Raw genomic sequence first — 24,723 nt, 5'->3', positions numbered from 1 at the left:
GGCGACCACCCCCGGGGCTCTGGGTAGCAGACTAGGGGTGGGGGAGAAAGAGGAACCGTAGATGACTTCTGGGTCCCTGAGCGGACAGCTGGGCTATATGGCAGGTGCACCTACAGAGGTGCAAGACAGGTCAGGGCAAGTGGAGTTCAGAATTCTCTGGGGCTCTTCTGCAATGGCCAGGGGACCCTCCCCCGGTGGGGCTGTCTGGGGGTTCGGTAATCGTGTGTCTGAACTGCCCAGTAGTCTGCAGATGGAGCCTTATTTCTCTTCATCTTCCTAGCATTAAGGCATTGTAGAGTGAATCAATAAATGAGTGAATGAATGAGTGGCCCAAAACAGGAACTGGCAAAGGTCCCCGGCATGTGACATTTACAGTCATCGGAACGGGACGAGGCGTCCGTGGGAGTGCGCACACACACGTGAGTCTGGGGTGCGGACTGCTGTGATGGATGGGTACAGAGAATGGTGCTTTTCCTCCTCCACCCTTCCTCCTAGCTCTTCCAAGACAGAGACTGGGCTGGGCCTGGGGGCGCGAGTTCTGCGTCTGAGAGGGTGTGGTCCAGACAGGTTCTGGACAGCTCATAGGCATCTGAATTCAGAGTCAAGTCTGCTGACCCCAGGGCCCAAGCCCTGAGCCATTGGGCCGTTAGGTCTGGGGGCCCTGCCTCCTCCTCTTGGGGGGGTTGCAGGTCTGAGCCTGAGCCCCAAGGCTGGGTGAACAGAGTGAAGTTTGTCCCCTGTGCCTTCTTTGCTCTGTCACCTCCTGGCTGTGTGACAATGGGCAATGTACTTAACCTCTCTGATCTTCAACTTCCTGATCTGTTCAAAGGACATTGCTTTGGGCCTCCCTCTCACTCCAGCGTCTGGGATCTTTCTATTCTCTGGGCTTTCCAGACCCTCTGGTTCCCCCTGATGCCCACCGGTACCCTGGGCTTGGCCAGCAGGGGGATTTTCCTGCTAAATTCAACTCTATCCCGCTGTGTGTGTGTGCAGCTCCCTCCACCTGTCAGGGTGCCTCCTGTCCACTGAGCTTGGAGGGACAGAGACAGAGCTGCGAGCGAGAACACTGACCCTACCACCTCTCATCCCAGCAACACTTCTCCACCTTTCCTTGTGCTTTCTAAATTCCTGACCAAGGAATTCACTCCACCTGTGAACTCACGAGGCGTGGAGGGAGACAGATGTTTTAGAAAGATCATGGGAAGGGGCCGGCGCTGTGGCGTAATAGGCTAAGCCTCTGCCTGAGGCGCCGGCATCCTATATGGGTGTTGGTTTGAGTCCCAGCTGCTTTACTTCCGATCCAGCTGTCTGCTGTGGCCTGGGAAAGCAGTAGAAGATGACCCAAGTCCTTGGGCTCCTGTATCCATGTGGGAGACCTGGAAGAAGCTCCTGGCTCTTGGCTTCAGATAGGCGCAGCTCTGGCCATTGCAGCCATTTGAAGAGTTTACCAGCTGATGGAAGACCTCTCTCTCTATCTCTCCTTGTCTCTGTAACTCTGTCTCTCAAATCAATAAATAAATCTTAAAAAAAAAATATCAAGGGAGGCCAGTGCTCTTGCCAGGAAAAGGAACCCTTACTGATCAGGCCAGCTTGGTTTAGTTCACCCTGATAGTGGGGTGGGGTGGGGACAGGGACTCTGTGACAGGAGCCAAGAACACGGAGCTCGAAAAAGACAAGGTCCTCACCCTCCAGAGCCCTGCCCAGCGTGGCAGGGAGAGAGACACATTGGCTGACTGTGCCAGCACAGAGCGCTCACTACCTGTCCCAGGTGGGGCCCACAGTCCTACCTGTCCAGCAGGGCCTTGTAGCTGAGCACTCCAGAGATGAGGCTGGCTGCAAACCTGCAGAGAGGTGAGGCTGAGCCCTTCCTCCCACGCCCGGCTCCCTGCCTCCCTCCCTCCCTCCTGCTCTCCCTCCTTCCTTCTTCCTCCTCCCTACCTCCCCTCTCCACCCCACCCCCAACTTCAACCACCACCAAGTGCCAGGTCCCAGGAGCACACCAATCCCTTGGGGTGCCTGCTGCCCCTTCCCCCAAGGCTGTCAGCCCCATCACAAGCCTGCAGTAAAGATCGTCCTCTGGTGAGAACCAAGGGATGACACAGGCAAACTTGGAACCACCTGGAAGGGGCGGAGGGGGAGTGGGAAGACAGGGAGAGCCACAGAGCAGCAGACAGGGCTGGATGGGACCTGCTCCCTGGGAAGGCCAGTCCTGGGGCTGGCCCTGGCTGGGGGCCCTGGAGCTCAAGGAAACCCAGTCTCCTGGGAGCTGTCCATCATTGGGTTCTCTAGGTGGAAACGCAAGAGAAAGCAAGTGCCGGCAGGCAGCGAAGGGGAGCAGGCATCAGAGAGGCGTGCCGCGGGGACCGCGTCAGCTTAACCGCCCGTGGATGATGAGGCCTGGCTTAATTGCACGGGAGAGAAAATGCCCCCTCCAACACGCCTGCAGGACTGCTTGCAGAAGTCACTGTCAGTCCACGCGCCTCCTGCTGCCCAGGGGAGGCGTGGCTGCAGGGCACAGGGGAAGGCGGGGAAGGCGGCCGGGCCGCTGGCCAGCAGCTCAGTGAGCCGATCTTGGGGACACTGAGGGTGGTCGTGGGGGCGGCGGGGGGAGGGTCTCTATAGCCTGGGTGAGCTCTGCCCTGAGGCAGGGTTGGGGGTGCTGGGGCTTTTCCCGTTAGAGCTTGGGGAACCTGCCCTCCTCCCTCCCACCTGTCCCCCAGAGCTGCCCCATCCGTCTTGAGCCCAGAGACCGTGAGAGTCCCTGGCAGACCCCCCCACCCCGCCTCGCCAGCGCTGCCCACCGCGGCCATTGCCATTGCCATCAGCGGCTCAGAGGCCCTTCCAGCGGCTCAGTGAGCTCTGAAATTGCAGCAGATGGCAGAAGCTCTGCTGGCGGCCGCGGCTGCCGGGGAGGGACCATTTGCACCCCCTCTGGAGGCTCCTTGTAGAGCCAGGCTCTGGGGGGCAGCAGATACTGCTCAGACAGCCCTGGGGAGGTGTGTCCCAGCCACCAGGGCCATCTCCCGGGGCTTCGGCCAGTTCAAGACCGCCAGGGGGGACCTCCACGAGTGGCCATCCCACCACCCCAGAGGAAGCGCCACCTGCCCTTCCTGGCGCTGGATCCAGCCTCCCGCGAGGGCGGGTCCCTGAGCAGCGAGCACTGTGGCCTCACCTGAGCTGGTCATTGGTGTCGCGGAAGTGCTGCTGAGCAAAGATCACAGCGGGGCTGGAGTTGACGGGCAGGGCCAGGCGGTTATTGAGGTACATGTCATTGAGCCAGTACTCAGACACCTGCGGGGAAGGCAGCGAGGGGCGCCTTTACCCATGCGCCCAGACAGGCGCACAGCACCTGGGGAGACCACGCTCCCATCGTGGCCACCGCAGGGGACAAGCGGGCACGTCCCTGGATCACCTATTCATTTATGCATTCATTCATTCCCCCAACATACACAGTGAGTCCAGGTATGTGCTAGGTCCCTGTGCTCCCAAGCCCACCCCTGCCCTGCACCCTCACCCCTGCTCTTCCACACCAGTCTTGCCTGTTTGGCCTCTGCCTTTCTTTAGTGAGTCCCACCCCTGCCTGTCACCTCTCTCTGCTTCCCTGACCTCATCCTTGTCCCTCTCTGCCCCCTCTTTGTCACCCGAATCCTGCCATCTGTCTGCGTCTGCCTCCCGCCCCTCTCCTGTGGGTCCCTGTACCCTGCCCCCCGCAGTAGACCATACCCAGTTGTCTGTCTCCTGTTGCCGCTCCAGGAGTTTCTGCTGCAGGGTCTCGCCCAGGCCACCAGGGGCCCCAAAACGCTGCACGATGGCCTGGCTCTTCCGGAACTGCTCCTCGGGCACCAGGTGTCGCATGCACTGCAGGTAGGTGGCCAGGGTCTGCTGCAGGGGGGGCACCGGCAGCTTGGGCAGCTCCTGGAAGAGAGGGGTCCCTGGGCACTCGCTGTGTGTCTGCCAGTCTGTGTCTCCTTCCGTTCATTCTTGGGGCCTGTTTCTGAGGCCCAACAGAACTGTGCATTTAGGGAGCTCTGGCTTGCTGTCTCTGCACCCCCACTATGTTCCTCTCCCCGCCCCACCCCCTGGGAGACACCAACCCCGAGAAGAGTCCTTGCTGTTGGACAGACCCGGGTTTATATCCTGACCTTGCTGCCTAGCAGCTGCGTGATCTAGAGGCAAGACACCCGCCCTCTGTGCCTCAGTCCCCCCCCCCCATAATGTGGAGGTGAGAACCCCGTAGGAGCAGGGAGACATGACGGCTATGAAGGTGCCTGTTAGAAACCGTGCAGGCTGGGTCTGAGATGGAGCAGTCCAGCCACTGATACTGTCAGCTGCTGGCCCGTCTCCAGTTAGGCATTGTTCCCAGCTGGGAGTCTACAGCCTAATTGACCTTAAAGGGACCACTCTCACAGGGAGATCTGGAGGGGGAAAAAAAAAAGTGGGCTGGGGGTCATGGCTCAGTGCTGCCGGAGTGACCAGAATCCTACAGCTCGCTTCCTGGAAACAGTGCTCTTGCCCCAAGCTCCCCGTGAAGGCCTTCCAACCCGGCAAAGGATTTTGTTCCTTGTGGGGCCAGGCGAGGGGTGGAAGTCCTCTCCCCTTGTCCTCTCCAAGCCCACAAATAACAACCCCCATCTAGAGAGACAAGGAGAGAGTTAACCGGGGGGAACAAGGGCCTCAAACAGACGCAGCATACAATCCTATGACGCGGGAGGAAATATTTGCAAACCGCTCATCTGACAAAGGATTAATATCCAGAAACTCAACAGCAAAAAGCCAAACAGTCCACTTAAGAAATGAGCAACAGACAGTTCTCGAAAGAAAAAATACAAATGGCCACCAAGTGCATGGGAAAAAAAAAAAAAAAACTCAAGATCATTAGCCATCAGGGAAATGCAAATCCAAACCAGCATGAGTGGTAGCTCACCCCAATTTGAATGGCTACCAAGAGAAACCCAGAAAATAACAAGCGTGGTGAGAAGGTGGAGCAAAGGAAACTGTTGGTGGGAACGCAAATCAGCCCAGCCGTATGGAGGTTCCTCAAAAAGCTACAAGGGGATCTACCGTCTCCCCTAGCCATCCCACTTTTCCGGGAGACATCCAAAGGAAATAAACATCAACACATCAAAGAGACACCCACACTCCCACTCTCACCACAGCACTAGTGAGACCCGTGGATACATGGGTCAGGAAAACGTGGCGTGGATGTCCTGTAGAATATTATGCAGCCTGAAAAAAGGATGAAACCCTGATGTTTGCAGCAAAAGGGATAGAACTGCCAAGTGATTAAATAGAATAAGCCAGACAAGTTTGACATGTTCTCTCTCATGTGTGGGAATTTTAAAATAAAAAGCCAATCTGAGCTTAGACTAGTGATTGTTGGGGATTGGGAAGGGTGCAGGGGAGGCTGTCTGAGTACAGGCACCAAAGCACAGTCACAGGAGGAGCACGGTGGGGTGACACAAACTCACAGAATGCACTATGTATTCCGTATGAAGAGCCAGAGGCCAGCACCCCAAGGATGAAGAGGCGGAAAGGTTGGTTCCCCAATTGGATCCATCTTTGCTGTACACACGCATTGAGATACTATGCTGCACCCCATAAAAACATACGAGACTTACATGTTGGCCAAAACAGCACACATGACCTTGTGACTGTCCTGATCCTTCAGAGGAATTCCTAGAAGGATCCCGACGCACGGCCAGGGGCTGGACAGAACCTCCCACCCCACTGTCCACCTAGGTGGGCACGGCACTTTCCAGCTTAGTGGCCATGTCCACCTAGGGCCTCAGGTAGGTCTTTGACCTTGTGAATTAGGCAGGGTGGGGGTTTCAGTTCCCATTCTGGGTCAGAACATGGAGACAGCAGTGCAAAGCCACACACAGACCAGGTGGCACATCCAGGGGCTGCAATCCTCTTCCTCCACACCTATTTTTCTTCCTCTTCCTCTGCGGCCACTCCCTCTCCCCTGCTCCCTCTCCTAGCTGCTGACCGCAGGCAAGGAGGGTTTTAAAGACTCTCATTAATGTTGCTGGTGGCTGGTGGGCCACCTTGCTCCAGGGGCTTCTCTGAGGCTTTCAGGGGCTCCTCTCTGCCCTGGGGGGCTCTGGAGTAAGGGATCCTATTGACAGCACCCCCCTCTACTCTGCTCCTGCCCCACGCCCCAGGCAGAAGCAGATGGCGTGAGTGCGAGCTGATGGGCGGATGACAGTCCTCGCCTGTCTGGTCCTGTCCCTGGACTTCACTGCTCTGGCAGAGGGTGGGGTGTCAGTGCCAGCTATAGGCTGCTCCTGCCCCGGGGCACGATGCCAGCACAGGTCTGGGCAGCACCCCAGGTTTTGCCCAGCCCTCTCGCTATGAGCCAGGCCCAGCCCCGCCACGGCCACTTTCCGTCCTCCTCCTCATGGGGTCTGGGGTCTATGTGATGGGATCGGGAGGGTCTGGGTTGGAGTCAGAGATGATGGAGAGACAGAGACAGAGCTCTACAACATGCCACAGCAGAGAACATGCCACGAACATGCCATGAGCCACAGCTAACAGCAGAGGCACGGGTCAGCTGCAAACATTGGAGTGGTATAGGAAGCAACCTCATGGAGTGGTAGAAGCCAGAAAGTTCTGATGGGGACCACAAAGCAAGGCTGGGAAGCGGGGCTGGGGGAGAGAGACCAACAGGTGCAGCAACCAGCACTCAGAAGTGTGGTTCTGTCACTCCACGGCTGGACAGGTGGGTGGGCAGATACCGTCCAGGGAGGGTGGCCTTGTCTTGGGCTGGTGGAACAGACGGAGCCCAGAGCTCCAGGGCTGAGCTGGGGCTGCAATGCAACAAGGCTTGGCAAAGGGAATTCAGCCTCCCCCTAAGGCACCTCCAGCGGGCTCAAAGCCACTGGCAGTGAACGTGGGGGTGGCAGGAGGCTATTCTAGGGGGAAAGGTAGTTCCAGGTCCAGATCCAGGGCTCTCCTTGGGATCAGGAAGCATGACTGTCGCTTCCCCTGCATGTCCTGAGGCCACTCCCAGGCCCTCTGTATGCAAGCCTCCTCTGGACTGTTCTAGAAGCAATGCATGTGAGTAGGGAGAGCAGGGTCAAGAGGGAGAACTCCAAACATCACTCACAGGCTCCTCCTCCTCGCCGCTGGTGGTTTCTGCAGCCATCGCCTGGGAGGCTTTTTCCAGGATGGGCATCTTGATGATTCCTGGGCTGTGGAAGCCAAGGGGAGACCTGGGAAATGAGAAATGAGGGCGTCAATGCTACAGCCACGTGGGCCTGCCAGGAACCTGTCCCCTCCCACAGTCTGACCCCCTGTCCCCAGCCCCAGGAGGAGGCCAGAGCCTGCCAGTAGCATACAGAGGCCCCGTGGCAAGCCTGGCTCCAATCTCGACACCCTCCCCCCACCTACCCCAGGCCTGTCCCCCTGAACCCAGCACTCTCTCTGAGCCCCCAAATGGGAAAGGATTCTGCAGTGAGCCTGCAGTTGGGACCTGCTCTCACAAGGCTGGGGGCTCCCGGGGCAGCACTGGAGGAAGAGGCAGGGCTGGGCTTGCCCTCTTCAACTCCATGGGGGTGCCTAGAGCACTCGCTTTGTTCTTGCCTGGGAAATAACTGGTATGCACTTGGCCATGCTTCATCTGCGGGGACTGGCCTGGTGCAGGGTGGATGCTGGTTAGCGGAAGAGGAGGAACACATGGGTGCATGGATGACCACAAGGCCCCCAAGGCTCTGTGCTCTGGGAGATGCTCTGGGGAGGACCCCAGGACCTGTTGGATGTCTGGTGCCATGAGATTGCAGAGGTAGCTGATGCAGGACACCAGGAGCCTGGGGCCCTAGGGGGACAGGTGAATTTGGAAGGTGCAGCAGAGGGAGGCAGGCCAAGAAGAGTGAGGCCACTTGTTCTTTTGTCTTTGTTATTATTTGAGAGGGAGAGAGAGGAGAGAGAGGAGACAGAGAGAGAGAGAGAGAGAGAGAGGGGGGGGGGGGGAGAAGAGAACTTCCATGTGCTGGTTCCTTCCCCAAATGCGCACAATGGATGGTGCTGGGCCAGGCTGAAACTGGGACACAGGAACTCGCTCAATCCAGGTCTCCCACATGGGTGGCAAGAACCCAACTACTTGAGCCATGCAGGTACCCATTAGCAGGACTCATGAGCAGAGTAGAGACTCGGACCCAGATACTCTCAGATGAGACGCAGGTGTCCCAACGGGCATCTTAACTGCTAGGCCAAATGCCCACTGCCAAAGGCCAGTTCTTAAGGTGGTGGGGAGCACACTGAGACCACCCCCCTCCAAGCCGGAGCCTGCAGAGGCACACACTCACGACTTCCACCAACCCACCCTCCATTCTCCCCCAAGAACCTAAAGCTCGTGTTTAGCCAATTCCATCACCCACACCAGTCCTGCTGGGAAGAAAGCACAGGTCCAGATGTGGGTACCTGGCACAGCAGACTCAGGAGACGGGGTCCCCCCACCCCCAAAGAAGGAGGGACCAGGCAGGCCCGAGGATGGAGTAGCCTGAGGCTGTCTGTGGCTCTGGGCCCTTGCAGGCAGGGGCAAGGGAGCTGCCCGCTGAGAGGCTGCTTCTAATACAGGTCCGATTTTCGTACAGTAGAAGCCGGGCTCTGTCACCCTTGATGCAGGTTGCTGGTCCTGTGTATCATATCCAGATTACTCAACCCTGCAGCCAGAGAGAAGGACGCAGCCGCATCTCTCTGCCTGGCAGGCTGGCCTCTCCCATTTTCCCCACTGTGAACCATTCAGACATTTTGCCCGGGGAACTTAAATATACCACTGGGTGCCAACAGCTCTCGTCTGCCCGACCTCCATGTGTGGGTCTTCCCACAGGTGTGCTACGCCCCCACCTCAGGGACCATAAGTACTTAAAACTCTCAAACTCACACTGTAGCTGTGCCATTGAAGCACCCCCTCCCTCCCCCCCAAAGGACCCACGCAGGTGCATCCGCTGAGGGTTCGCTTCTATTCGGACCTGTGCCAGATGGATGCTGGCGGGTAGCTACCAGACAAGTCGATAATGAAACTCAGTTGAGTCCAAAACAGTGGTCCCAGGCAGGCTAGCTTAGCAGGCGTGGGGCTGCCTAGGACTGCAAAAAAACTGTAGGGCCCAGGTGAGGGTCCCTCGGGGTGAGTGAGGAGTGGAGTCCATTTGCGAGGGCACCAGAGCAAGGTCATGTTGGTAAATGGTTCTGCAGACCTTGTTGCCAATGCCTCTTCTTGCTGCCAGTGTGCCTCTTCCCTCCCCCAGGAAGTCACTAGTCAGGCATCAGGGATCCAGGGCCGTGGAGGGGAGCCTCGGACCCCAGCAAGATGCCTTCCTGGTGGTCCAAGCCTGCCAGCTCCTTTTCCTTCTTGGCTCTTGTCTATGTGTCTCCCGAGCTCTCATCCACGCAGCCGCCAGTCTGGCCTTTTAGGGCTGCCCGGAGGGGTCTCTGCTCTGCCCTCAAGCGCCCAGCCCAGCCTGGCACAGAGTCACCTGCGGGCTTCGCGCGGAGGCCGGCTCAGACTTGCTACCTGTCGCAGCTCCCTGCCACTCCCTCCCTCCGTTCCCCAGAGGGTCTGCAGCCACCGCGAGGTGGGCGCGCTCTGGCACCTCAGGGGGAGCCTCGGACCCTCTGCCTAGGAGCGGCAAGCACACGCACGCAGACCTCGGCACTCAGCAGATGCGTGCCCGGGGTGTGGTAAGCACAGGCGCGTGGCGCCCCGGGTGATCCAACCTCTCCAAATCCAAGCGCCCAGGCAGCGGAATCCCGCAGCCTCCTGGCTGTCCCCCGACGGCCGCCGCCGCCCAAAACTCAGAGGACCCGGCGACTGCCAGGGCCTCTGGATCCCGGTCCCAGTCCCCGGACAGCACCTCTGTCCGCAGCTTTCCGCTCCCCGCGCCATGCTCCGCCCGTCCGCCCAGCCCTTCTCACCTGCTCTCCCGGGTTCCGCCGCCTCAGCCGCCGCGGCCGCACAGCACCAAGTAGGACTGGGGGCGTGGGTGTGAACCCGAGAGGATGGGAGGGGGTCGGGAGCGCGCGTCGGCAGCGCAGGGTGGGGGCCGCCGGCTGGGTCCCCGTTGGAGCCTCCGACGTAGCCGGGTCCCCGCGGCCGCCCGACTGGCTGTCTGCGAACCCGCCTCGCCTCTCCTTCCTCCTGTCCCTCCTCCCTCCCCAGCCCCTCCCTGTCTCCTTTCCTCTCGGTCCTCGGTTCCCCCCTTCCCCCTCCACCTCTGGGCCCCCAGAACCTGTCCGGACGACTCGTGCCCCGGCAGCAGAATCCAGGCCGGAGAAGGGCGCGGGGAACATGGCTCCGCCCCAGTCGTCGCCCCCTGCCCAGCCTGACCCTCCCCCGCGCTCCCCCAATCCCATCACCTCCCGCCCGCGGCTGCTTATGAAGCAACCTTGGGGAAGGTTGGGTGAGAGACGATCTCTGCTCCCCGCCGACTAGGCCAGACTCAAGCCCTACCAGACCCTCCTTAAAAATAGTAATAATAATAATAATAATAATAATAATAAACCTGTTTGCCAATTACTGCAGGGCCTACCTTTCTGCTGCCGACCCTTCCCTGCTGGCGCTGGGGGGTGGGAGGTGGAGATGAGTGGAGCTGACTTGGGCAGACGCAGGGGTGCTTGGAGACCTGACTTAGGGGCAGATAAAAGTACCGCCTCCCAGATAGAACCCCCTCCACACACACACACACACACACACACACACGAATGAGCACCCACGAGGAGAGGCCCCACACAGACACACATACACGGGGAATGCAGGCCCCCACGGGCGACCCAGACCCAGCCGCCTCTCCACGAGATCTGGAACTTGGAGGGGGGTGTCCCCCGAACGCCGGCCCGGGAGCCCGGGACTCCAGGCCCTGAAACTTCTGAGACCCTCCCTCCCCCGCGCGCGCCCCGCCGGGCGCGGCTGCCTCCATTCGGGATAGGCCGGGGGTTGGCAGCAGCTCACACACTCAAGGCCCGGACCCGCTGCAGCGGAACGCAGCCGCCGCCACCTGCGCCCCACGCCTCCTGGTGGGTAGCGCCCAGCTCTCCAAGGAACACACACGGATGGATGCGGTTCCATGGATCAGGCCTGCAAAGACGCGGCCCGTTTATCTTCCTCTTGCCGGAACGGCTCGTTGCTCATTCCTTCCTCGAAGCCTGGCCCGGGCGGGATACCGGTGGGAAGGGGAGCCCAGCCCGCAGGCTCCTTGGAGCCCTGCGGCCGGCGCGGGGCGTACCCTCAAAGGGCGGGGCCGGGCGCGCGCGGCCGGTGCTGGTTCTCTGCTCCCCCGGGCCACACCTCCGGGCGCTGCTCTGGTCCTGCCCGGAGGGGCCGACTCGGGCTGCACGGAGCGTGCGCTCTAGGGCGCCAGCGAACGGGAGCCCTTGGTGGGTTTGCCTCCTTTATGTGCCCTTTTCCAGGTAGCAAAGGAGCCACAGGCTTCCCACGTGCCCGCCGGGCTGGAGACGGACCCAGCTGAGCCTCCCCCTCTACCCGGGGCCCTACGCCCAGCTGCCCACCCCACCAGTAAAGAGACTCGGCCTCCTCGGACAGATACGGTTTATTAATTCGGCCCGGAGGCGCCGCGGTGCAGCGGGCCGTGTTTGGCACTGGGAGGAACGTTGGGGAAGAAGGGACAGGCGCGCCTTTGTCTACACAAGGGAGCCCCGAGGTGGAGGCCTGCCGGTCTCCTCCTCCCGGCAAGGAGCGCAGCCGCTTAGCCTTGCCCCGGCGCTCCACGCCCACGGGAGCAGATTCTGGCAGGGGGAGTAGAGGCTGGGGGGAGGGGGGGGGGCTGGGGTTCTCGCTGGAGGAGGCGGGCCCTGAGCTTGAGCTGGCCAGTGCGCTCACAGAGCAGGCCCCTTGCCCCGAGGGGCAGCGGAGGGGTGGGGGGCGGTGGCCTGGTGCCCGAGCCCGGCGGCTAGCTACGGGTGTAGTAGTAGTCGTAGTCGTCCTCGCCCGCGTCCAGAGGGTCAGGCGGGGAGCAGAGCTCGCCGTCCTGGCCGGGCGCGGGACGCTCCCGCAGACGCACCGCGTCGTACAGGCCCTGCGGCGGCTCGTCCAGCAGCACGTCGCGCTCGGAGCGGGAGCGCGTGAGGAGGCCCACGTTGCGAAGCAGCAGCAGGACCGGCGCGTAGAGCAGATTGGCCAGGCCCATGCCCAGGCTGAGCTGCTCGAAGCCCAGCGAGTGCACGATGTGGCCGGCCACGATGGGCCCGAGCGCGTAGGCCACGGAATAGGAGATGTCGGCGATGGCGTAGACGCTGCCATAGACGGAGACGTGGCGCACGTCCACGAGGAAGGCGAGCGTGGGCAGCAGCGCCGTGTCCACCAGCGCGATGCCGAAGCAGAGGCCGCAGAGCGAGACGACGAGCGGCGCGAAGGAGAGGCAGGCGGGCACGACGCAGGAGCTGGCGCCGATCACCGCCAGCCCGAGCGCGCCGTACAGCCACTGCAGGTGCGGGTAGCGCGCCGCCAGGCGCACGGTGAGGTAGACGCCCAGCACGTGCGGCACGAAGGCCGGCAGCCAGACCATGCCCATCTCCCACTCGGACGCTGCCATCGTGTGCTTCATCCACGTGGCGATGGTGGGCTCGAGGAAGGCCAGGGGGATGTTGCAGGTGGTGAGCGCGCCGGCCACCACAGCGATGTAGGGGTCCAGCATAAGGCGGTGGATGGGCGTGCCCACCGGTAGGTTGGCGCGCGCGCGCGCGGCCGCCGAAAAGGGCCTGGCCACGGCCAGTAGCAGCAGTGCGTCGAGCAGCGACACGGCGGCCAGCACCAGGAAGGGCACCCGCTTCCCGGCGAACTCGTAGAGGATGCCGCCGAAGGGCGGCGCCACCAGGCTGCCGAAGCTGATGAAGGCCAGCGCCACGCCCAGAGCGCGGCTGCGCTCGGGTTCCTCGGGGTACTTGTCGGCGATCATGGCGATCCCCGACGTGTCGGCGAAGGCGGAGCCCAGGCCCTGCAGGCTGCGCGCCGCGAACAGCGTGGCGTAGTCCTCGGCGAAGGCGAACATGGCCGTGGAGGCGAACATAACGCCCAGGCCGATGAGCAGCGGTACGTCGTAGCTCATGCGGTCGATGAAGGGCCCGCTCAGCGGGTTCACCAGCAGCTGCAGGATGGCCTTGGAGGCAAACAGCACTCCGATCTTCACGTCTTCGCTGTCGGCCGGGTAGCGCGGCCGCAGGATCGGCCCGGCGGGCGGCGCGGCCGTCGGGGTCGCCGAGGCGTTGGCTGCCGCGGCGCTGGCGTTGGCCAGGGTGGGCGGCGGCGGGGTGGGCTCCCACGCCTCGGGGGTCGCCGTGGGGCTGTCGCTGCCGCCGCGCATGGAGGCGATGTAGTCCGGCACAATGGGCACGATGACCATGTACAGCATGTTGTCCAACAAGAGCGCCACGCACACGATGACCAGCACCAGACGCCGCTGCCGCCGCGGCTCCTGCAGCGCGGCGCCCACAGCCTGGGACAGCTTGGAGGCTGCAGCCCGGGCCTGGCCCGCCGGCGCCGCGGGTTCCATGCCCCTGGCCCCCCGATGCTCTTCCTCGGGAAGTCTCCACCGGCTCCGGGCGCCGACGTCCCGCAGTGCAGAAACTGCAAGGTGCGGGACTTCGGGGGGCGCGATCCTCGCCACGCAGCTCACACCCACCCCTCTACACACACACACACACAACCCCACCCCGCGCCTGTGCCTCAGGTGGCTGCGGGACTCATGGCCCCGTGCCCCGGGAAAGACAAGGACTCCGTCGCGCGAGGAGGCGCCGCCGCTGCGCTGGAGCCGATCCGGGACCCGCCGCCGCCGCCGCCGGGCTCAGGAGCGGCGGGAGAGGCGGGCGCACTGAGAGGCTGAGGCCGGAGACTGGACGCGCCGCGCCCGGGGCGCATCCGGAGCAGCCCCCGCAGCGCTGAGAGGCAGCCCGCGCGGGCCGAGGGGCATGGCTGCTGCCGCCTGCCCCAGCCCCAACGCCGCCGCCGCCGCCGCCGCCGCCGCCGCCGCGCTCCCCTCCCCGCGCGTCGGCTCCTCTTTTTCCCCCTTCCACTCGGGGCTGTGACGCGGCGAGTCCCGGCCCCCGAGTGGTGCCCCGGCCACTTGCGTCGCGCATGCTAATGCGACGTCGGCTGGGCGGGGGCCGGGGGCGGGGCGCGGCCGGGCAGGGGTCCGCTCCTCCGATGCTCTAGGGCCGCGAGCCCCAAGACAGGGTATCGTTACGGGCGGCTACGGGACGAGCCCCGGAGGGTGGGCGCGCCGCACTTGGAGCCGGCCCTCGCCTCCCCCTCTGCCTGCCCGGGACGGGGTCCCCGGGGGAGAGGGAGACCAGGGGCTCTGGATCTCCGCCTCCGCCCGAGTCTCGGCGCGCAGCGGGCAGGGAGCCCCCGAGGTGAGCCGCGGCCGCGTCCATCTGTCCTCCTCGCAGCTGGAATAGTGGAGCCGCGACCCGAGGGGCTCCGGGCACAGACACCTCCCCAGCTCTTTCTCTGGCCCCACCCCCTAGCCCCTGTCACCCCAGGAAGGGAGGGAGAGGCCCAGGGTCTGCTGAGCCCGGTCTGGAAAAATCCCCCACCGCGAACATGGGGGACTGAAGAGAGAGGTAGCCTCGCCCCGACCCAGGGTCCCGGGTATCAGCCAGGCCCCTCCCACCCTCCGCAGCCCGGGCGCTCCCGTGGCTCTAGAGCCTGCGGATCCCCCAGCCCCACTTCCTTTCTCCCCCCTCCCCACTCTAACTCCTCCCAGACTCCCCCCTCCCCAGCCCCCGGCTCCTTCGCGCCTCCGCCCACTTTTCCGACACCTCCCTTCCGCAGCTCCAGGGATGGGCAGGGTGGGCTCGGGAGTGACAAGGCCGGAGTTCCTCCTTGGAGCTGCGGGGGCGCCGCGCCCACTCCCCAGGAAGGGCCCAGCCCCAAGCGAGGCTCACCGTGATAAAGGCCCGCACCGCGGAGGCGCCCGCTTCTCAGCTCACGGGCTGCGCTGGCCGGGCTCTGCGCCGCGCCCGTCGCGTCCCCAGAAGGTCTTTGACCCCAGATGGCCGGTGGAGCCCGTGTTCGAGTCCCCGGGCTGGCGGGAGAGAGGAGGGCTCCGCAGCAGAAGAGGCTGGGGGGCAGGAGGCTTGCGTTTTTGAGATTGCGGGTTGCCTTTTTTTTTCAGAGAGGAGCCTTTCCTCTCTTCTGATCTCAAAAGCAGATCAACCATAGGTGCAGCTCATTCGCCCCACGCGCCCCCCCCCGCACCCAGCAGGAGGCCACAGAACAAGAGCTTTATGGGCAGGCAGCTGGGATGGCTCCTACCTCTGCCACTTGCTGCTAGGAGTTCCTCTGGGAAATGACTTCACGCCTCTGTCCCTCAGTTACTTTATCCGTAAAATGGAATGATAGTGGTACCTACCGCGTAGGGTGTCTGGCACACAGTAGAGCCACGTAAATACTTTGCCATTGTTACTGTTGTCTGTGAAATGTACTGTTCTACCCTCCTGTCACAGCAGGAGCAGATACAAGGGACAGGGGGCGCCCTTGGCCACCCGGCTGGGCCCTCAGGTTAAGGTGGGTGCTGTGGCTCTGGGGAGCTTTGGAGAGGGCTGGAAAGTTGGCGTCTGTCCCTGAGATGGCTGTGAGATGAGGTGATGGAGACAGAGCGTCAGACTCGAAGCAGCAGTCCTGCCAACTATTGCTGCTCAAGCTAACCAGCCCACCCCCACCCCCAAGGAGAGGATTCCGCTGACTGACCCGGCTCCTGCTCTGCAGGGGCTGCACTGCCCTCTGGGAAAGAGCCCCGTGTGCAACAGGCCTGGCTCTGGATGACCTCGGGTGAGCCCCTCCCTGGCTCCTAAGAGGTTGGGAGAGACCCTGTCCCTTTGAGCAGAAACCTGTGCCACCAGGGGGCTCTTTGGGGGTGTGGGAGAATTGTTTTAAGTTGTATTGGAAGGCCTTTGTTCTTGGTACACTCACACCCCAGCTCCTCCCGGTCTTTCTCCCCCAGCCTCCAGCCCACCCCCACCAGTGGGCCTCCCGCATTTGTCACCTGCCTAGGTCTCCAGTCATTTGAATGTGAGACCACCAAGATGAAGCTTTTAAAAGAAAGGCCTTCCAGCCTGCAGAGCCATGATTTTTTAGGCCAGTGCTGCCTGTACTCTCTAAGGGGAAGGAAAAAAGAAGGAGGAAAGAATATGAGGCAGAAGTGTTCTGTCTAGAACGGTGGAAGCCCAGAGAGGGGAAAGTTTCCCAGAACCCCCAGGTGCAGACCCCTTCTCCCAGGGCTCAGGCCACATGGCTCCTGGCTGTTCCTGAGCTCACGCCTCTTGCAGTCCTATTTCCTGGTGGCAGAAAGCAGACCTATGCATGATGGTTCTCTCTGTGCCAGGGAAGCTGTGTGTGCAGTTCTATCTACCCCTCCCTCAGAACTGTGCTCTCCATCTCACTGGGTGAAGGGAGCTGGCTCACTCCCCCAAGGTCCCAGTGGCAGAGCCTGGATTTAAGCTCAACCTGGGGGACCTGTCCCCTGGTCCTCACGCTGCCTCCTTCCTCCCAGTGCCCCTGATGCTCCACTGCAAGGTGGCCACCACTGGGACAGTGGCAGATGACCCAGGGATACCAAGCTCCCTCACTGTCATACTTCCAGATGCGAAGGCACCCACCTCCCATCATCAGCCTCAAGGACTAGGGTGCCCGGTTCATAAGGGGTGAGGATCCCTTTCAGCAAAAGGCTAAGGGAGCCTCAGCAAGGCGCTACAGGGTCTGTGAGCAGCCTCCATCCCAGCCATTCCTCCAGCAGGCGGGAGCTGTCCAGGGTGCTGGCTCTGGGCAGTGCCACTTGCCAACCAGCCTTGCATAAGGGCCCGCCCCCTTTATCTTCCTGCACCTGTGGCTGCCTCTTCCCCAGATCTCTTGGTAAATTCCTTCCTGGGGACTCCCCTATCTTACAGGCAAAAGGAAACTTCCCACCGGGCCCTGTAGGAGCAAATAGAAGCATTTTCTCCCCCTTCCTTTCTCAATCAGATCTGGCAACTGTTGCTACAGGATACACATCTGGTACTCAACGTAAGCTGAGTGAGTGAAAGAAGGAATTTGTTTGTTAGACACACAGCAGTACTTACAATGCACCAGGCAATGTTTTGAGCACTTTGCAAATGTTAGCTCATTGAATGAGCTCACCAACCATCAAGGACACCAAGGCAAAGTGATTTATCCACAGTCAGAGCTCGTAGGTGAAGAGGGATCCAGACACAGGTGATCTAATGAGCCGCCCTGCTGGCCAGCTCAGGGTGGGTGAGGACTGTGAGAAGACTGACTTGAAAGGGTCTAGCTCCAGGCCTGGGGCTTAGCTGGAACTTTTATTCTGTATGGATTCATTATTTTGTACGAGTAGTGAGGGCTTGGTGTTTTCTGGCTGGCAATCATTCTTTTATGCACTGATCTCCATCTGATGGCAGAGTCTGTTCCATGTTGGACTGGTGTTGTAGGGAAGCTTTTTGGAGACTGGGGAGTCCCAGTAAAAGGGACTATGAGGGGGAGCTAGAGGGGTAGCCGTCCTGCTACATGCAGTGCCTGGCTGAGGTGTGTGTGTGTGTGTGTGTGGTAGGGGGAGAGCCTTGTAGGAATGGCTACTGCTGTGGAGGGAGGCACTAGGTTAGCCCAGCTGCATTTCTGAGAGGGTCAGGAGGTCACATCAATTTTAGGGCTTGGCCATTTGTTGCTTGGGTGAGACATCTGATGCCAGTGATGTGGACTAGTGCAATCCTTGGAGTTGGAAGTCGTGGTGCGTGGGTGGGGCGCCTGCTCCTGATTTATGATTTCTTTGTCTCTCTGGAAGCACTTAAGTGCAGGCTTAGAGCCAATGAAGCCCGCAAGCCTCTCTGGATGCCAGCACTCAGAGTGGGGGCGCGGCATGCTCAGGCCTCACAGCCCCTGCCCTGTGCGCTGCTTCCGGAGGGCCTCAGGGCATCAGCATCATTTAATTAATTTAGGCTTCCCCCGCCGCATATTCTGACTCAAAAGAACAGAACGGCGCGTGTCAGCCTTTCTGGGAAACCTGTGAGGCTCCCGGCTGGAAACCAGAGGACGACGTGCCTGCCCGGCCGCCCTTGGCCAGCCCAGCCGCGGAACCCAGGCTCTCTGTGTGCACAGCAGAACTGGGCTCCTCAGGGAAAGAGAAGGGCTGTGGCCCCTGCACTGTGGAGCTGCTGTCTGTAGACCCTGGAAGGGGGACCTCACCCCTTCACCCTCCCTCTGACTCCTCGACAGTTCCGGTAAATTCTGCTGGAAGCAGGACTTGACAGCGCCTTTGCTTCCTGCTGCCTCCCCTGGCTTTCCATCCCTGCCCAGTGTCTCTCTCGGGCTCATCACTCCCTGCCCAGACTCTGCACCTCTCCCCACTCTGGGACAATCAACACCTCCCCTCTTGTCCTCTGCCTGGCCACCTCTGCATACTTCTCTGTGAAGTCCCTCCAAAGTCTGATCCCAGGGTCCCCTGCGTCTTCTCCAAGCATGGTGACCACACCTCACAGCCATCATGGCCTCCCTAGGAGGCCACAGGAGCTGCTCCCTCCACACCTGGGAACCAGCATTCGGCTGGACCACAGCTTTGCCTTTCCTTGCTCTCCCCTCTCCTCTGATTCTTGAAATGCTGTGACCAGCTCCTGACCCCCAAATCCAGGCCTGTGAGCTCCTGGAAGGCAAGGGCTGGCTTTTGCTTGCTGTGTACCCCATTCCATCCTGGCCAGGGCACTTTGCATGGGGACTGATACATCCATGTTTTGGAAGTCTCCCTCTTCGTTTGTTAAAAATGGAAACTAACCACCTGAGTCATACATGTATGTGTTCCTGTAGAAATGAGAGCACTGTGAATGGTCAGCCCCTCTGCCACTGTTACGATGTTGATGTGTATTCTTTTGATCCTTTTCTAAACTCTTTGCCAGACATCCATGAGCACTTTAAAAAGCTTGTGGAAAATGGAATTAAAAATAAATTTATTTTGGGGCAAAACCTTTGGAAACCCACGCCTATTGAGGTCTCTCCAAGGAGGAGAGACAAAACAGGTATCGTGGAAAAACTATGGTTGGATGTAAAACATTTTTTTTGCACCAAAAAGAAGCTCATCTTTTAATTCCAATTTCCATAGTTTAAAAAATCATTTACTTGGTTGAAAGGCAGAGAGAGAAAGAGAGAGGGAGGGAGAGAGATAGAGATAGAGATAGATAGATAGAGAGAGAGAGAGAGAGAGAGAGAGAAACCAGCCCTCATGTGGGATGCCAGCATCATGGGCAGAGACTTAACCTGCTACACCACAATGCCGGCCCCTGTAAGACTATTTTTTGAAAAGATTTATTTATCTGAAAGTGTGTGTGTGTGTGTGTGTGAGAGAGAGAGAGAGAGAGAGAGAGAGAATCTTCCATCTGCTGGTTCTCTTCCAGAATGGCTGGGCCAGGCCAAGGCCAGGAGCCCAGAATTCCATCTGAGTCTCCTGCATGGGTACAGGGGCCCAGGGACTTGGCCATCTTCCACTGTTTTCCCAGGTGCATTAGCAGGGAGCTGGATCAGAAGCATGGCATTTGGGACGTGAACCTGCTGTGCCACAACCTGGCCCCTCCACAGTCGTTCTGAAATACCCTAATATGTATTTCTTTAAACAAATCAGGTTTTTTCTCTTTTAAAAAATACTTTTATTTACTTGATGGCAGAGAAAGCTAAGGAAGAGGGAAGGAGAGAATCTTCCACTCACTAGTTCATTCCTCCAAAAAAACCTGCAGAAGCCAGGGCTGGGCCAGCCTGAAGCAGGAGCCAGGCACTCCATCCCAGTCTCCCATGTGGGTGGCAGGGGCCCAAGCATTGAAACCATCATCTGCTGTCTCCCAGGGTGCAGCAGCAGGAAGCTGATTGGAACTGGAGTAGCCACGACTGGAACTGGCACTCTGAGACAGGATGCAGGTATTCCAAGCAGAGCCTTATCCCATCACACCCATCGCACCTCCACCCAAACAAGTCCATGTCAGCAGAAATGTGGCTCTGTGTGTGTCATTGTGCATTGCTTTGATTTCTGGTCAGCGTGACCCACACTTTCTGAGCTGTTGCATGATATTTCCTGGTGTGAACATAGCATGGTGTTTTCAACTATCAGATGCTTGGGTCATTTCTGCCCTTCCACTCTTACCATGCTGTGATGAGCCTCCTCGGGCTTGTGTGGAGTTGCTTCCCCAAGAGATGCACCAACAACTGGGATTGCTCAGTCATCCCCGGCAAACTGTGTGCTTGCAATTTGAAAAGAAATGTGCAGTGGTTGTGTGAAAGTGTGCCCCCAAGTAGTGGCTGCTGTGCACAGCCCACCCACACCCGTGCCAACGCTCCCTTTTATTATCAGGGTTTTTCCCCCTTTCTGTCCATCTATGGCAGAAAAATGGCTTTTAGTATCATTTTAATTATTGACTTGTTGTGTTGGCTGAGTTCCTTTTCGTAGGTTTCTTGGCCATTTCATTTGTATTTTCTCTCTGTGTCTTTTTTCTTTTTGAGGTGCCTGTTTCTTTGTATGTATTTGTTTTAAATTAGACTGTTTGCCTTTTCCTTTCTGGGTTGTTAGAATTCTCAACATTTTTAAAATAGAGCACCTTTGTCCCAGATCTGTCCATGGTAGATGGAAATTATTGCTCCTACTTCCTTCCTGGATTTAATGGTTTATCCTCATCGGGCAAGGTAAGTTAGAGTGACTATGAAGTTGCTGCATCAGGTAAAACCCTTCAGAGTCCCGTCAGCAGTGGAGAGAGTCCAGATCCGTTAGCTTCACACAGAAGGTCCTCTATACAGCATCTCCTTCCGTGGCCTCCATGTGATGCCCGGATTTGATGTCTGAGTCATTCCCTTCTATTTGAAACCTTGAGTGAATTTAAGTTCTGGGGTCTGTCATTTTATCTTTTTTTTAAAGATTTATTTATTTATTTGAAAGGCAGAGTAAGAGAGAGAGAGAGAGAGAGAGAGAGAGAGAGAGGAGAGACACAGAAAGAAAGATGAAAGATCTTCTGTCCACTGGTTCACTCCCCAAATGGCCACAATGACCGGGACTGGGTCAGGCTGAAACCAGGAGCCAGGAGCTTTTTCCTGGTCTCGCATGTGGGTGCAGGGGCCCAAGGACTTGGGCCATCTTCCACCGCTTTCCTAAACAGTGCTGTCTTTAGCACATTAGCAGGGAGCTGGATCGGAAGCAGAGTAGCCAGGACTCGGACCAGCACCCACGTGAGATGCAGGCTGTGGCTTAACCTGCCGTGCCATAGCACCAGCCCCAGGGTCTGTCATTTTAAACACCTGTTGGCATTGCCTTTCCTTTGCAAGTTTCTAACTCCCTGGTCTTGTGCAACTTGCTTAACTTCTCCCAACCGTACTTACACGCCTGTGAAATGGGTGCATCGACAATGCCACCTAGGGTTTGCTATTATACCATCGCCAGTCTGCCTAGATGAATCTTCCACATCTCGGCCGGCGCTGTGGCTCACTAGGCTAATCCTCCGCTTGGGGCACCAGCACCCCAGGTTCTAGACCCGGTTGGGGTGCCAGATTCTGTCCCGGTTGCCCCTCTTCCAGTCCAGATGTCTGCTGTGGCCCGGGAGTGCAGTGGAGGATGGCCCAAGTGCTTGGGCCCTGCACCCGTATGGGAGACCAGGAGGAAGCACCTGGCTTCTGGCTTCGGATCAGCACAGCGCTGGCCGTAGTGGCCATTTGGGGGGTTAATCAACGGAAAAGGAAGACCTTTCTCTCTTGTTTCTCTCTCTCTCACTGTCCACTCTGCCTGTCAAAAAATAAAAATAAAAAAATCTTCCACATTGCTCTCTTTTTTAAAGATTTATTTTATTTATTTGAAAGTCAGAGTTACTGAGAGAGGTAGAGAAAGAGAAAGAGGTCTTCCATCTGCTGGTCCACTCCTCTGGCTGATGGAAAGCCAGGAGCCTGGAGCTTCTTCCACATCTCCCACGTGGGTGCAGGGGCCCAAGGACTTGGGCCATCTTCTACTGCTTTCCCAGGCCACAGCAGAGAGCTAGATTGGAAGAGGAGCAGCCGGGACTAGAACCAGCGCCCATATGGGATGCCGGCGCCTCAGGCCAGGGCTTTAACTCGCTGCACCACAGCGCCCGCCCCTCTTCCACATCTCTTATGATCAAATGAAGCCTTTGTTCCACCCCTACCCCCAAACAACACCGACCTCTTCCCTCTTTGCATCATGGAGCATTTACTGTACGGATCACTCCGTGTGACCGTGGTGGGCTCACTGGAGCAGGCACCTGGGAGGTAGGCTCTGAAGTAGCTGGGTCTCCTTCGCTGCCTAGCACCAGAACACCGCGGATGGCTGACTGTGGAATGAGAGAATACACCTGTTTGTGAGTTTCAGAAAGAATCAGGAGGCACTGTGGAGTAGCAGGTAAAGCCGCCACCTGTAGCGCTGGCATCTCACAAGGGTGCCAGTTCTAGTCTCGGTGGAGCCAGTAGAGTGCAAGGAGAAGGCGCGCCATCTAGTGGCAAAGCCAGGCCTTGCCTGAAAGCCCAGGCTTGGAGGAGAGGGGCCGGGGTGCTAGCCATTAGCCTGGTTCCCATCACTCATCTGAGCAGCTGGAAATCGGCCCTTCCCCCTTCCCAGGCGAGTCTGTGATGAGAGAGAGAGAGAGAGAGAGAGAGATTGAAGTCCAGGGACAGCCACAGCGCCAGGCTTGGCCCCAAGCCAGCCCCCAGAGAAGGCTTTTAACATTATTAGCTGTCAGTCCCATAGGCCCCCTGAGGCATCCTCGCGAGACTCACCCCCGCCCCACCGTGTCCTCTGTAGAGCGGGCAGTGCTGTGTGCCAGGTCGTGGGCGTCTGACTCACGCTCATGTGCTCTGGGGGCTGGGACTTCAGGTCTCTGCTCTACCTTGGGTCCCCCTGACCGGTGTGTGTGGTCAACTCTGCCCTCCTCGCCCTGAGGCTGGGGGCCATCTGGCCCAGGGAACAGAGAGGCAGGTGCCTCTATCTCCTTGTGCGGATTTTCTGACATGCATTCTGATGCAGTCTTGCTAGGACTCCTGCAGTAGGCTGTTGGCAGATCCCCTGCTCCGGGATCGGTTCTGCCCACCTCCTGGGAGCAGGTTCACCAGCTCGGCATGGGTGGTGGGGCCCTCGGTGGGTGCCTCCACCCTCCCCCATAGTGCTGCTCCTAGTATTCCACAGGTGCTCACAGGGCTGCCTGCTCAAGACCGCTGGGTCCTGTTGCTGGTGCTCTCTCCCCACCAGAGAGCAGGTGGGCCCCGGGTGCACACCCCCACCCTGGCATCTTCAGAAGGGACTCCCAGGCTGGGTTTAGTCCATCTCACTTCTCCCAAGACGATCAGGGGGCCTCAGGCAGCAAACACCTGGAATGACCAGAGTCACACAGGTGCATACACACCTCCACACTCACCATACACACCCCCCACACAGACACACACCCCACACATATACCCTCATGTACAAAGACATGCATACACCCATATACTCACATGCACACACGTACACACACCTCACACACATATGTGTGCACACCTCACACGCATACACATGTGCACACACATACATAGACATATATGCACATGCGCACACACCTCACACACATGTGCACATACACATTACCTATACACTTACACGCACATGCCACACACTCACATGTGTACACATACACAAACACAACATACACACACGCACACACCACACACTCACATGTGCACACACACCCCATATACACTCACATGCATATACACATGCCCACATGTGCACACACCTCACACACATGTGCACACACATACACATGCACACATATGTCAGGGGGACCCAAGACAGAGCAGAGACCTGAAGTCCCAGCCCCCAGAGCACATACCTCACACCCATACACTCACATGCACACACCCCATATACACTCACGTGCATACACACATGCCCACATGCGCACACACACCTCACACAATACACACATACCTCACACACATGCACACATATACTCACATGCACACACCACATGTGAACACACACATACACACATGCGCACATATGCAGGGATCAATGAGCAGACTGGCGCTCTGACACGAGGCTCGCTCTTTTGTCTGTGTTAAATTCTGTTAACCAGTGGCTGGTGCCGCGGCTCACTACACTAATCTTCCGCCTAGCGGCGCTGGCACACCGGGTTCTAGTCCCGGTCGGGGCGCCAGATTCTGTCCCGGTTGCCCCTCTTCCAGGCCAGCTCTCTGCTGTGGCCAGGGAGTGCAGTGGAGGATGGCCCAAGTGCTTGGGCCCTGCACCCCATGGGAGACCAGGAGAAGCACCTGGCTCCTGCCATCGGATCAGTGCAGTGTGCCGGCCGCAGCGCGCCGGCTGCGGTGGCCATTGGAGGGTGAACCAACGGCAAAAGGAAGACCTTTCTCTCTCTCTCTCTCTCTCTCTCTCTCTCATTGTCCACTCTGCTTGTCAAGAAAACAAAAAACAAACAAAAAATTCTGTTAACCCCCAGACCGGCTTTATAAGCGAGGAGGAGTTGGCGACCTGCGGTTCCTCACAGCGGCCTCACCGTGTACTTTACGTGTAATTTCCTCCTGTTTTCTGTGCGAGGGCCTCAACACATTCGTGGAAATGGGCAGCAGTCAATCTGTCCGGGAATAGTTTAATTTGAGAGAGGGAGCGCATGTGCTGCCATCTGCTGGTTCACTTCACAAATTACCACATCGCTGAGGCCAAAGCCAGAAGGTGACCTCATCCCAGGTCTCCCACGTGG

The 24,723-nt window shown here is 59.0% G+C and overlaps 2 protein-coding genes across 4 annotated transcripts in view; both read right to left on the bottom strand.

Annotated features, from left to right (window-relative positions):
- CHAT (choline O-acetyltransferase) overlaps nucleotides 1-15,416 on the bottom strand; it is a 53,458-nt gene extending 38,042 nt beyond the window's left edge. Inside the window, exons 1-5 of one of the 3 annotated variants that reach the window (XM_089314180.1) lie at nucleotides 14,899-15,416; nucleotides 7,109-7,214; nucleotides 3,724-3,915; nucleotides 3,173-3,291; nucleotides 1,788-1,841 (exon numbers count right to left, since the gene is read on the bottom strand). In XM_089314180.1, coding sequence (XP_089170306.1) covers nucleotides 1,788-1,841; nucleotides 3,173-3,291; nucleotides 3,724-3,915; nucleotides 7,109-7,177 — 434 coding nt within the window. In that variant the 5' untranslated portion in view covers nucleotides 7,178-7,214; nucleotides 14,899-15,416. Of the gene's footprint in view, nucleotides 1-1,787; nucleotides 1,842-3,172; nucleotides 3,292-3,723; nucleotides 3,916-7,099; nucleotides 7,215-9,915; nucleotides 10,131-14,898 lie in introns of those variants that run through there. The other 2 variants (XM_070058107.2, XM_070058108.2) reach the window with 2 other exon arrangements.
- SLC18A3 (solute carrier family 18 member A3) lies at nucleotides 11,498-14,594 on the bottom strand. Its single transcript, XM_002718340.6, has one exon. The coding sequence runs from the start codon at nucleotides 13,503-13,505 to the stop codon at nucleotides 11,907-11,909; it is 1,599 nt and encodes a 532-aa protein (XP_002718386.2). The 5' UTR covers nucleotides 13,506-14,594; the 3' UTR covers nucleotides 11,498-11,906.
- Nucleotides 15,417-24,723: the final 9,307 nt, after the last annotated feature.

The sequence above is a fragment of the Oryctolagus cuniculus genome, chromosome 15 (genome assembly GCF_051225735.1).
Source record: "Oryctolagus cuniculus isolate XC-2025 breed Fujian yellow rabbit chromosome 15, ASM5122573v1, whole genome shotgun sequence".
Classification (NCBI taxonomy): Eukaryota; Metazoa; Chordata; class Mammalia; order Lagomorpha; family Leporidae; genus Oryctolagus; species Oryctolagus cuniculus.
The sequence above is the reverse complement of the archived record's forward strand: the minus strand, read 5'-3'. Positions and strand labels throughout refer to the sequence as shown.